This window comes from Varanus komodoensis, unplaced genomic scaffold (genome assembly GCF_004798865.1).
Source record: "Varanus komodoensis strain SLA01 unplaced genomic scaffold, ASM479886v1 scaffold3, whole genome shotgun sequence".
NCBI lineage: Eukaryota > Metazoa > Chordata > Lepidosauria > Squamata > Varanidae > Varanus > Varanus komodoensis.
In genome coordinates, this window is record NW_025335761.1 from 2,594,820 (window position 1) to 2,608,427 (window position 13,608).

Sequence of the window (13,608 nt, forward strand, 5' to 3'; positions counted from 1 at the left end):
GATCAGGTTATGGGGCCTATTTCTGACTTCCACCTCCGAGGAAGTCTCTGTTGGTGGCAACAAGAAGAAAGAACTTTTAGTGGTGGTCTCCCGGTTATGGAATGGGCTCTCCACTGAGATCTACCTGGCACCACCCTTACTTTTTGATGCCAGGTAAAGACCCTCCTTTACTGCAGGGCATTCAAGTAGCTTCTCGGGCCTGATAGCTGTTAAATAGGTCTGAACATTTTTTTCATTTTCTTCTTTAAATTATTATATACACCCACTCAACCCTTTTTAATATGTGGTTCTAAATTTTGTATTGTGAACTTTTAATGATGTTTTAATATGTTTTATATATATATATAAAATTGGAGTTTTTTAATGTCCTTTGTGAACTGCCCAGAGAGCTTCGGCTGTTGGGTGGTATAGAAAATAAATAAATATCAATAACACATGTATTTTTCAAGTGCTGTTCTGGGCAAGTTGTACTCATTTTGCTCAAAACACGCAGCTCTGTGTGAGTTTTGCAAATCCTGTTAAAACTATGTGTTTTTCCAGTGCCAGCTTCTATAAATTCCATAGTGGTTAAGAAGAAAGAAAGAAATGGCACTCTGGGAGTTAGCTTAAGTCATGCTGTATCAAGTCAGTACCAGCACACACAGCGTGAAAAGGAATTCATGTAGCTAAACTGAGGAAACTTGATGGATTTCCAGCCTCCCAAACAGATTTCTCACTAACATCACATATGGCCCTTCATAGAATCATAGAACAGCAGAATTGGAAGGGGCCAAGAAGGCCATCAGGTCCAACCGCCTGCTGTTGCAGGTCACCAATTTACACCATCCCACTCAGAGAAGTTGATATGAATTCTCATAATGATTTCATTGTAAACATGTTGTGTCTTTGACCACAATTCTACTTCTGCTAGCAAACACTTCTGCTAAAGGTACAAGTTATTGATACTGAGGCTGAATGCCTACACAGCACTGGGGGACTGCTCTTGGAGAGGTATGGTTGGTTCAAGCAGTCTCTAGGGTAATTTTAGATAAACATGAATAATTGCCTCCTGATATTAACAAGTATGTAGTTGATGGCATAGTTGTTCCTTGGCTGACCTAGGCCCAGAGAGAATTGTTCTCAGATGTCTTTTCCCAGGACAGCATTCACTGAGTTTTAATTATTGTTTGTTGCTGTAGTGACAGATTTTTAAAAGGTCTTTTATCTCCTGCCTATCAAAGTAAAAGGAAAACCATTTTCACACTCAGTAATTATCTACAAGCTGCTCTTCCCAAGGTTGATAAGCTGATCCCCTGTTCTCAAAACATAGTGTTTACATCACGGTAAGTAGATGACACAATTTGTCTCCATCTTAACTAATAAGATTTATAAATTAGAAGGATACTTTTAAATTAAGACTTATTGTATATTTAGCTTTGCTATATTTTCAGCACCAAGACTCTTTTGACACTAAAGAGGCAAGCATAAACAAGATACAACTATTTTGATATTAAAAGATCTGTGCACTTTCATCCTTTGCAGAGTGAAATGTCATGCTGGAAAACAAACAACATTCCACACATTCTGTCCAAACATTCTTATGAAAGAAACAATATTGCACACAAATATATTGTACACAAAATAACAAAGAGGAATGTCCATTCTCATGTTCCACTTTAAAAGAAGGGCAATCTGAACTGTTACAAATGAGCGTAGTAGTTTCTCAAGGACTTAAAAAAACACTTTTAATAATTTACTTTTTTAAATTATGCTCATCCAAGTATTTTTAACAACTAGGAAAGAAACACAAAACTTTCCATTACAGATGGAAAAAACTGGCAGTTAGGTGCAGCTATTGACCCCCCAGAAGTGATGGTGCTTCAAGCTCCAACCACACCCTGAAGTTCTGTCCATGCACCAGCTCCCTCCTTCTTTCAGAAGCACTATATATGCTTCTCCTGGTTGGAGGAAAAAAGTAGTGCAGAGAAGATTCTAAATACAATGTTTCTTTAATTGCATGATTCAGTAAGTCATCCAGAAAGGTAAAGTTAAAGGAGTGTAAGGATTGGAAGAAAGCAAACGGCATGAAAGCAAATGGCATTATACTTGAGTGAATGCACAGAGGTGACTAGCCATATCTGACTCCAGATCATTTGCATAAGGTCCTCAGAGACTCAGACTGCAGTCTCAGCTACAGATCCATGAAGAGAACCAATGTTTCTTGCTCTTCTCTACTCTAGTACCGTCCCACCTGCTCTAAATTAAAAAGAATGCATGTATGTGTGTAGTTGTACTAAACAAATATGCAAAAGAGGATTGAGGCAACCACCACAATATTAATAATTTAAAATGTGAATATTCACAACATTAAAAGCATCACTGACACTCAAAAGCAAGCTTGTAACTTTTGTAGTACTAAAGAGAGGCACAGTGCTATATGTTCACAGGAAACTCATTTTACGAAATTGGATCAGCAAGAGAAAAGATCCTTATCACACCAGATCTTGTTTTTCCCATTCCCATACAAACAGAAGGTCCATATTAGATATAGGCAGGGCACTACACAAATCCAGAGGTCAAAAATGCTTTTCAATAGAACCCAGAAATTAATCAGAATCCAGTGCAGCTGCTGCCTCACAGAAATGGCATCACTGAGCCGGGGTCTTAACATTTCAGACTGCAGGTGGGGAGTCACATGACTGAATACTTCTCCATACAACTAAATTTATCAAAGCAGAAAACTAGACACCAGTTAGAAAGTTACTACCTTTGCTTCCTATCTTACATATTTTTTCCATGCAAATTTTGTTTTGCAAGAGATCTTTCCATCATGTGAACTTCTGCCTACTGACTAGTTGTACCACCTTAGTGAGAATAAGACTACTGGGTCCATATGGACCCAGCATCACATACAAACAAAAAAACACTTCTCAGTTTTGCTCAGTGAGCTATCACTGCTTTTTATACATACATGGCAAAAGTGAATAGTACACTAAAACACCACTATGTTAGAGATATGTGAATCTACAACACTGTATTAGGTATACATGAGTAAGTCTGCAAAGGTCTTCCAAATTCCAACTCCAAAGCTGGTTCTGACTCAAGTCAGAATCAGTTTGCAAGTTCTGTTTTATTTTTCTCATGAAAATCCATGTCTCTGCAGTCTGCTTCTGCATGGATTCTTCTTCCATTGTATTAAACCATATTTGTGTGCATTTCTCAAAAGTATATTTTATGTGCATTTTTCATATGGCTGCATGTTGCTGAGCATTCATGATTCACACTGCATCATCAAGGCTTCAAACACTGATTGTATTTGCACTCATGTTCCATCCAGATGATAATCTAGGTAAATCTTAGTTTAAAATAAAATAACTTGAAATGAATTCCTCACACTTTGCTGTATTCTATTGACTTGCTTCTGTTTTGTATATAAATAATGCCATCTAGTGATCATCTACAAAATTGAACTATTAGAACTAACTATATTTGTAAGTGCAGCTACGCATCTATTCCCTACAGAATCTTGTGCCATGATCAATTTATTAATCTTTAACAAGCCATAGGATCTGTTTTCACTGCAAAAGGTAACACAGTCTACTTTACAGAATTAAATGCTATACAAAACTGCTGGAGTATAACACCCTTACAGACAAATGGAATGAAGCTGAAACAATCAGAAGACAAAAGATTGCAACTTCAAAGCCTTAAATCCAGAAGGCTGGAAAGAGGTCAAGATAGGATTGGAAGGACTTGCCTATTGTTATACGATCACAATCTGGATTTCTCCAATCACCTTTAATCTGATCAATTAGAAGAGTAACTTCACGAGCATTCCAGTCCTGTCATCTACATTATCCTCCCAACCTATTACAACTAATAATACTCCACATGTGCAACACTTCAGGAAAGGAAAGAAGACAGGTGTCAAAGTTAGAGGAAAAACTGGGCACAAGTACTGTTGGCTTGTCTTCTAGCTCAAATAGTAGCTATAAAAGAAACTGTAATCTCTAGATTGTAATTGGGGACAATTGTATAAATAGGGCCCACCTAGGTATAGGCCCTGATTCTTCTGATTAGTGATCTGCGGGATACAGGTACCCTTTTCATAGCTGCACTGCAGTGGTTGTTATATATTTGCTAGTAATATTATGACATGCTAAAGAATCTAGAAAGAAAACTATTCATCACACCATTTCTACTGACACTTGCCTGTTGTACAACACTGCTTCTACTGCCCAGCAAATGAAATCCTCAACATCTCCCAGGCTTAATTAATTCTACCTTAATGCAAAGGGTTGGAAGACTTTTGAATGAAGGTACATATGTCTGATTTGTCATCTGGTCCACAGTTAAACTTTAATCACCCATCAACATTTACTCTTAATGTCTCAGTTAGGGAAGCTGTAATACTAGATCCTAATGGTGTTTCCAGGCAGTGGGCTCCTAAATACTGTGCAGCTATTCTGTCTTTCTCTCCTTAATAGATTTTCTGTGGTGAAAAAAAGACCAAAGCATTTGAGAGGGGAAGGAACACAAGATGGTTACAAATGGTCCACGTATAAAAATTGGAACAACCTGTAAAAATCCATGGATGAGGCAGGGTGATGGCACAATAAAAGCCTCATCTAGAAACACCCTTTGTTTCATCAGGATACTTTTCTAAAGATTGTTATTGGTTATGCCTTTTCAGGACTCTACTATATGGTATTTTCCACAGCCCCATAATCAATACAGGGCTACTAAGGCTCTCCCTTTCCAGGTTCATAAGTGCCTTAACAGATCTCCAGTGACTGCTATTTCAACCCTACTCCTTCCATGGAAATGACATGTGCCACTTCATAAGGAAGTGCTTGGACCCTTGAGCAGGTTGGGACTGCCTTGGAGATTCAGCTCTTCTACTGAAGGGCAAACAAGGGCATTACGCAAAAAGGGCTCATTTGCACATAATGGTTAAAAATAATGGGTTGGTTAATTAACCCATGATTAATTTATTGGCCAAGTCACTATTTACTGGATTGCATGCCATTCAGGAGCTACTTTCAATGTGCATATACATCATCTGATTAGCCCAATAGTAGATTGCTTCATGATGTTTGAGTCTGAACATCATGAGTTATTCACTGGTTAAAGTAATTGTAGGCCAACTTTGGATTGTTTAAAACCACTAACAACCCATGGAGTTTGGTTTTACATATCACAAGGCAATCTACAGTCAGGCCAACTGGAAGTTATTAAAAGGAATCCAGCAAATCATGAGTAATGATCTTTTCCGTTTGAAAAAAAAAATCAAAGGGGCAGGGGAGAATATAGTGATACTTAGATAAAGGTATGGCCACAAGGGTCTTTTTTAAAAAGAGAGAAAGGAACCCTGTTACATAGGAGTATGGGGAATTAGTAGGTGGAATACATTTCAACATTTTATGATGGTTTTTACTATAGCACTAAGTATTTCATCATTTAGTTGCCCTTTTCTAAGATGGAGCAATTTGAACTGTATACAATGTTCCAAAAGAGGACTGTGTGTTTATATAAAGGCACAATAATAGAGGCCACTTTATTTTCATTCCTTTTCTTCATAGTGCTTAAGGCAGAATCATCTTCTTTCACTACCAGTGTGTTGATGTATCCAGTGAACCATCCACCATAATCTCAAGAAATCTGTCTTTCAGAGTTAATATTATTCATATCACATTCTTTACAAGTGGATTTTTTTTAACCAATGTCTGTCATACTCATTACAGAGTATGCTTCCCCTCATTACTCTGCTCAAATTCATTTGATTCAGATGGCAGAGGAACAAGAAGTTGACTGATTCAAGGTTACCCAGTGACTTTTCTCAGGCAGAGCATATAAATCTGCTTGCTCTGGAAGGGGCAGTAGGTTTTTCAGAGTGGGAGGGGAGGCAGATGCAGGAACAGCTCTTTGACCTGCACCAGCTCTTTGACCTGCACCACCAGAAGCGAGCGGCCCAATTACATGGTCTCTGGCATTCTAGCTGTCTAGCCCTCAAGCAGAAAGAGCCACCCTGAGGGTGGCCTCAGAAGCTTTACTGAAAGGGAGGACAGAGGGGAAATTCTGGTTAGGATTCAGCTCTTTACAAGGACAGATGCTTCTCCTGCCACCCCAGTGGAAAGTTTTTTTGATTTATTCTGAAGCAGATGAGGTTCAACAAAGGACTGTGTTCCTAAGGCTTTGTCTGGAGTTTGAAAGGAAAAGAAAAGCAGGAGCTGAGCTGCTCATAACAATTACTTTTACCCCTCTGTTGAACCCTATTTGCCATTTTACCACCCGTTCACTGAGTTTGGAAAATTCTGAAGTTTTTCAAGGTCTACTTCGGTTTTCATCACCTTGTCAAGCCTGGTCACCGCAATGCTAACCCCTAGCACCATATTATCAATGAAAATGTAACTAATACCACTACAGAATCCTTCAGGGATCTCACTGTTTACATCACTTTCATATAAAAATTACCCACTGATCAGATGAAAATCTTGATCTGTGAATATCACATTGTAGTGCAGGTAGGGCTGAACTGGAGGATAAGAGTTTTGTTCATCCGGCTTTTAAATCTAACCATTCTACAATTTTTTGATGTACAGAAAAAAATTGTAAGAAATGTCAAGTTCAGTGTTTGTTCAGTCCTTTTTACTTTTACTTTGAAGTAAGTTTTGCCAAATTCAGTGTGGCTTACTCCTAAGTAAGTATACATAGGTTTACAGTCCAAGGCTGCAATTCTGTGTACACTTAATTAAGAATAAACAGCACTGAGATCAGTGATACTTACTTAAAACAGAGACCAAATATGTATTCCAAATTCATTCTGACACAGGACTTCAAAGTTCACCTTCAATATACTTCTTCCTTGTAAGAACAACAAAGTAAACTGTTAACCTAATCAGGGAAATTTGGACATGGGAAGCACACAAAGAAGTGGAAGTAAGATGGACAATAACCTTAGCTGTTTCACCTTCTGATCCAGCCAAAGATGCAGGGAGAATCTCTGATTTATGCTAGATACCTTGCAGAGCCTCATCCTGAATGCTGAGTTCAACGGGGCTTAAACAGTACTTAGGATCACTGCTATTTCTATAGTTCCCCCAAGGTCCACAGAATGTTAGAGAACCATAAAGGTTGGAAATGTCAATAAGAACAATCACTATGGCTTATTCACCCCACAGAAATCTAGGATTGTAGCCACAGCATCATCACATACATGCTTTTACAAGGAAAATTTCACATCACTACTTCATGTTCAAAATATACCCAGCTTCTCTTTACTCATACATTGATAGATATACTCACAGATGTTTAGCTGGAAAGCGGAATATTTTTCCTAAAAGGGGAACTGACTCCCATTACAGAATTAACTAGAAGACAATTGCTGTGCTTAGAAAATTGCTGTGCTAAGGAAATGTTGAATATTGCAGTACTACTTGGAACTTTTGGAGTATTTATTTCTAAACTGTGTGAAATCTTTGATACACTGCAGAGACTCTAGTGTTAATTCCTTCAATTTATGCATGTTTTGACACTTCTCAGCTGAGAACCTTTTCCTAGCCTCTATAGATGATATTTAATCACTAGTCCCTTTACTATTCTTAATTCATTTCCCATGTTTCTTTAGTAATTTTAGTCCAGTTCAACTGATTTCTTGAGAATGTATTATATAACACTGCAGCTTCTTCTAGTGCACAAAACAATTCATGCTGTGTCTGAGAATTAGATCATGAATTACATCTAATTTGTATCCAATTTTTCTGATTTTGTGTATGTTATCAGCTATGCCAGCTCTTAATTCAACTCTTAGAAAGATTAAAATACCAAGAAACTACTCTATTTAAGATTATTAAAAGTGAAAAACATCAAATATACTCTAACAAAATGTGTGTTGAAAATGAATACAAGAGATATTTGTTAATTCTACTGGTTAAATACATATGACAGTTTGGAGGAGAGTTTGATGTTTTCACGGCAGAAAGCATATCTTCACCACCAAGACTCCTACTATACCACCCTAATGCACAATATTTCAGAAATTCAAGATTATGCACCACATTTCATGCTGTTTCTAAACATCAATATTTAAGTTAAATTTGGTTCCAATCTCAACTTAACTATAACAATTTCCATAGTGACACTGGGTGCAACACAGTCAAATATATTTTAGAGTTGTATATGTAAACAACTCTCTCTGGCTGAACTCAATGAGAGTAAAAGGTGCATCAGTTTGACTAGAATGTGCCCACTGTATTAAACCTTTCACATAAGGCACGCATTCAGTACGCAACAGAGGAAAATATATATCATTCTATAGAAAAACTTCACATTTTTGTTATGTGAGCATAGCAAGATATTAAAGCTGAAAAACTATGCCTACTAACCTTAGAGGAAGCTGCATTAATTCTGAGTAAACACACTAGGATGATGCTGTTAAGTTGTTGTCATATACAGTGGTACCTCGGCTCACGAACACCTCAGTTCACGACCAAATCAGGTTGCGAACAGAAATTTCAGAAAAATTTTGCCTCAGGTCGCAAACTCTGCATCAGGTGACGATCGCAATCGCACCTGTCTTCCCTGCATGATCACAGTCATGCTTGGGGAGGGGGAGGAGATGGCCGCGATGGTGCTCGGGGGGCTGGGAAGATGGCCATGTTCACAGCTGCACTTGTGAAGGGAAGATGGGCACAATCGTGGTCATGCTCAGGTGGGAGATGGCCGCGAGCGTGCTCTGGGGCGGGGGGAGATGGCCGTGATCACACCCATCTTCCCTGCCCGAGTGCAACCGCGATCGTACCCATCTATGGCTTGGGTCATGACCAATTTGGGTCATGAGTCAAGGTACCACTGTACTGGTAGGGAAAAAAATACCTATAAATCTATATGTTAAAAAAAATATACATATCTATTTTTTTTCCTAGGGCCAAGCTCTACTAATGTCAATGCAAAAAACGCATTTCTTCAATAAACTATGAAAATCTTACCTGGTTTGCTTTCATTTGGTTTACACTGCACTTCTTCAACACATTCTGCAGGAAACCATCCAACATGTCCTCGAGTGCTTCCTTCCCAGAATCCGCCCTCACCAATGCTCAAAACTAGGAATTAAATAGGAAGATGTGATGTCATTAGGTTTTTATTTTATCATAAGATTCCTTGATGCACAAGTCCAAATGGTAACTCATAAGCTTGCACAGCAAATTTACAACCAAGAAGTGCCTGGCATCCTCATAGACTCCAATATATGGTGGAATAAAGAAGTAAAAGGATAATAAGTAGTTTCATGAATATACACAGTTTAGATCAAGCAAAAGACTAAACAGGGATTGTTAAAGGACTAGCATGGATGTAGCTGATAACAAAATCAAGAAAGAGGAGGTGGGGTCTAAATTGATCAAAATGTAGCTTCTGAGAAGGCTTATGGTCAAAGCATTTTTCCAAACTTAACAGGATTCCATTATTACACTCTACAATTTTCTGCTATACTTAAAATATAGTTCTATTTTAATAAAAAGTAGCATGTTCTGGTGCATCAGTGAATCCTAATTATGGAATCCAGAAAATGAGAGAATGCACTACAGCAGTGTTAGGAAAAACTTCCAAATAAGATGCCAGTGGAACTTTAGAGAAACTACTCCAAAGTATATAAATTGTATCCTATGAGTGCTAAGACTATCATAAACTGGGTTGCAAACCTTATTACTTAGAGATTTAATACTGCTAAATGAAATGCAGTACTTAATGATTAATGCCAGAGACTTGGAATCTGGGTCAGTTTCTGTAACTGTAATAGCTTTGGTTGATAAAGGATATTCACATAACCCATAGAAAGTACACACAACTGGAGCATATTCCACATTCTGCTGATTTTCACAGCGGAAGAAAATGATAATGGGAAGGGCAGGACCTTTTAAAAAGAGTAAAGGCAGAAATATATAGAAGTGTTAATTCTGAAACTGATTCCGACTTAGCTACAAAACAGGGTAAGGGGAAAAAAATACAACCCTCATGCCGTTACCACAGGGTTATTCTAAAATATAATGTAAGGTAACCAAAAAAGCCCTTCCAAAAATTATTGAATGCTCTGACATTTGCTCCCTGCCAGTTGTTCATCTTAATAGAGTAAAAAGTAGCTTAGGAAGCAGGGCTGACCTACCACTAGGCAGAGGGGGGATGCTGCCTAAGGCTACAAATTTTAGTGTCGTGAAATGCAGCCAGTTGTACGTGTATCATCCTCATCATCACCACCTCCACCACCATCAGGCTAGAGAAGATCCATTGAAGTTAACAGAACTAAGTCATTCATTATATTTTTACTACCAGTGAGGGAGAGATGTGTTTGTGGGATTTTCTGCCTCAGGAGTCAAAATAACTGGGTTGACACTGGGTACTCATCATTTATTAAAATGAAATATAACAACATAATAAAACATAATATAAAAGACTTTAAAAGATTAAAACAACAGAATAAAGCCACCAACCATGTAAATTTCTAAAAACACAATAACACAGTTTTGTTCAGCCTCGATGTATGAGGACTTAAAGCAGATAGAAGGTTGAGGCCATAAACATTTCCCTACGTCACAAGGTGTGCTCAGGGATTCTTAATCCCGCCTAAGGAAGTAAATGGAAGTAGAACTCTCTTTCAGGTCTTGCTATTCAACATGACAAGGTCTGAATTGAGAAAGACGGGGCCAGTGAACTTGGAAACAAGGGGTGCTTCCCATGTCTGTAGCCCTGATCTCTCACCCTCAGGTATTCAGCAAATACCTGTATAAATCTGCTGTAAATTCTGTGGAATCTGTTCTCCAGAGAGGTATAGGCCTGGCATTGACCCTTTGTTCATTTCAGCACCAATAAAACATTTTATTTACCCAGTATATTAATAGTTAAAATGATTTTACTATATATTTTATACACTGTACTATACTGCATTCTAAGTGCTGTTGCAAATTGTATTGCTGTTTTCTTGTCTTTACATAAACCATCCTGAGATCCTATATGGAAGAAGGATGGTATATAAATATTTTAAATAAATAAATAAAAACACACACCCCTCCAAAATTGGAGAACAAAAAAAAAAAAAAAAAATTAAATGGCCTTTACTGGTTTCCATAAAGACCACAGTCTAGCTGCCAGGAGAGATTCTCACCTATATACCTAGATGGGAATGAAATATGTCACTATTTGTTTCTCCACCTCAGGAAACAAAATGTCTTGGGGTAGGTCTCTTTAGAGGGTGGGACAACTACCATAAGGAAAACAACATTTGGAAAAGGGTTTAAGCCGCACACATCTTCACTATAATCCAAATCCCATTCTCAGTCTCATGCTCTCTCTCTCTCTCTCTCTCTCTCTCTCGCGCGCTCTCTCTCTCTCGCGCTCTCTCTCTCTCTCTCTCTCTCTCACACACACACACAGAGTTGTTCTTCACTAGGCCTCCTTTACACAATAATTGTGTGGATGGAGCCCCATAAGATTAAGGAGCTGAATTGAGCATGGACATTCGCAAGAGGAAACTTGCTACATGCAGCCTCTGTTTAGGCTGGAACTGCAGTCACAGGGAGTTGACAGAAACTGTCCCCCTGCAGGCATCTGCATTCAACACATGGGCATCTGAGGTAGCCAGATTAGGGATGCTCCCCTACTCCTTAATTGTGTTTTCACACACAAACACACACATGAAGGGCGCTTCTACCTATCTATTGCAGTATTTTTGGATTTGAATTTTTGATAATTTAAAATAAGCTATTAAATATTAAACTTAGCATTTTGTGTGGAGTAATTAGTAATTAATTTGTTATATTTTCAACCCACCCTATAACAAGATTTCTTTGGACAGATTACAAATGATTTTTTAAACACGTATGCACGCCACAATCCCAGTGTTCCTATTTCTCAGATGCGCAAAATGAAACTACATTCATTGGTTAATTCCAGAATAACAAATATTCTGTAGTGGATTTGGAATAGGGTCATTCTTTCCAAAGACAACAGATACTAAGAATCAAGAAAAGGAAAACCATCTGCTGGGACTCTTCCCTTTCTCACATCTGCCTTTCCTTTGCCTTATGGAAGGTGTCGCCACCTTCTTTCAAATGTTCAATGTCCACTTCCTTTTAACAAATCTTACCAAGAACTGAGAAAGATAACAAATAAAATGGCCAAGGATCTTTGCATAGGTAAGATGCCTGTTGGTAAGACTTTAATGCAGGGCGGGAAACATTTTTTCTGTTGGATTTTGCATTTGTTGGGGCCTAATATACAACAGGTGTGTTTACTATCAAAAGCTGGCAGGGCAAATGTAGGTTACACACACACATCCCTTCATTAATAGACACCTATAAACACACAGAGATACATATCTGCACATACTCTCTTCCCTGCCAGCCTACCTCCAGGACTCCCTATCTTTTTCATCTCTAGCATCCATGTGTGATTGCCTGCCACCTGATCAGCCACTCCTTTTTTTGATTTCCCAGAAGTTTGAGATAAAAAGGAAATAGACTAGGCTTGCAGACTAGGTGGCTTATCTCTTGGTCAGCATCTCTCCCTCTCCCATTTCCTCAGACAGACAGGAGGCCTGCAGGCACAGATGCAGCATTTAAGTGTGGCACCGAAAAGTGTCTTCCAACGCTCTAAATGGCACGTACGCTCAACAAATCAGCTCTCCAAACCCTTATATTTGCATACTAGCCTGCCTCCAGTTTCTCATACTCCTTGTGTTTGTGGTGGAAAATAGGAACGAGAGAGATGGGTATAGGTGTCCACCCATACCATCCACCTACAGGCAATACAGTTAGCTTGTGAGAAATTACAATATTGTTGCTGGTTAACTGAATCCTCCTAATTTTTATGGGCAGCGTGTAACAAACCACTCCAACAAATATATTGTGATAGTTAATGGGGCACTCAACTTCCCAAATCATTGTGTGTCACTATGGATCAGATTTGTCTTACGTGCCACATTTCAATACTCCTAAGTTATATACATTCAGTATGTAGCTAGCATATTGTTGAAAAATTGTTGAAAAATGGTAACCGAGGAACTGCAGAAGGCCTAATGAAATTACAGTGACTAAAACAAGGAATCCTATTAGACCTTTTCCTGTCTAGATTACAAATATTACTGTGGGGAAAAAAATAACATCACATGTATTTATAGAAGTTAGCTGAGGTTTTGTTTATATCATGAGTGATAGACGCAAATGATGTCAGTGGGCACGCATGACTAATAGTTAAAAGTTAAGGGGCATTTTTAGTTAGATTACATAATATTCTATTAATGCAATTTCATTTGCATTTTAAAATCTTTACCTGAACTTGACCCAATTTTGATATATTCATTCCACAACAAATGATTAGGAAGAAAAAGAGCAACAAATTACATTGTTTTAAAAAGTTTGTGACAAATATGCTACTTTGCTCACATAGTATATTTGTTATATATGCACCAATCTGATTATTCTTGATAAAAGCTTTTAAAACAGTGATTTTTGAAATGCAGTGAATGGAGGGAGGGGAAAGAGAGAGTGAAACCCTAAACACTGAGGCAATTGGTGATTTTCAGTTTCTGGCCTTTTCTGCCTGTGCTCATTTGTGACTGGTATTACACCATCCTTCCAT

At 38.1% G+C, this 13,608-nt stretch overlaps 1 protein-coding gene across 1 annotated transcript in view; it reads right to left on the reverse strand.

Annotated features, from left to right (window-relative positions):
- Window positions 1–6,766: 6,766 nt before the first annotated feature.
- LOC123026260 (SH3 and multiple ankyrin repeat domains protein 3-like) overlaps window positions 6,767–13,608 on the reverse strand; it is a 111,363-nt gene continuing 104,521 nt past the window's right edge. Inside the window, exons 13-14 of the mRNA XM_044435670.1 lie at window positions 8,967–9,080; window positions 6,767–6,843 (exon numbers count right to left, since the gene is read on the reverse strand). Coding sequence (XP_044291605.1) covers window positions 6,767–6,843; window positions 8,967–9,080 — 191 coding nt within the window. The remainder of the gene's footprint in view (window positions 6,844–8,966; window positions 9,081–13,608) is intronic.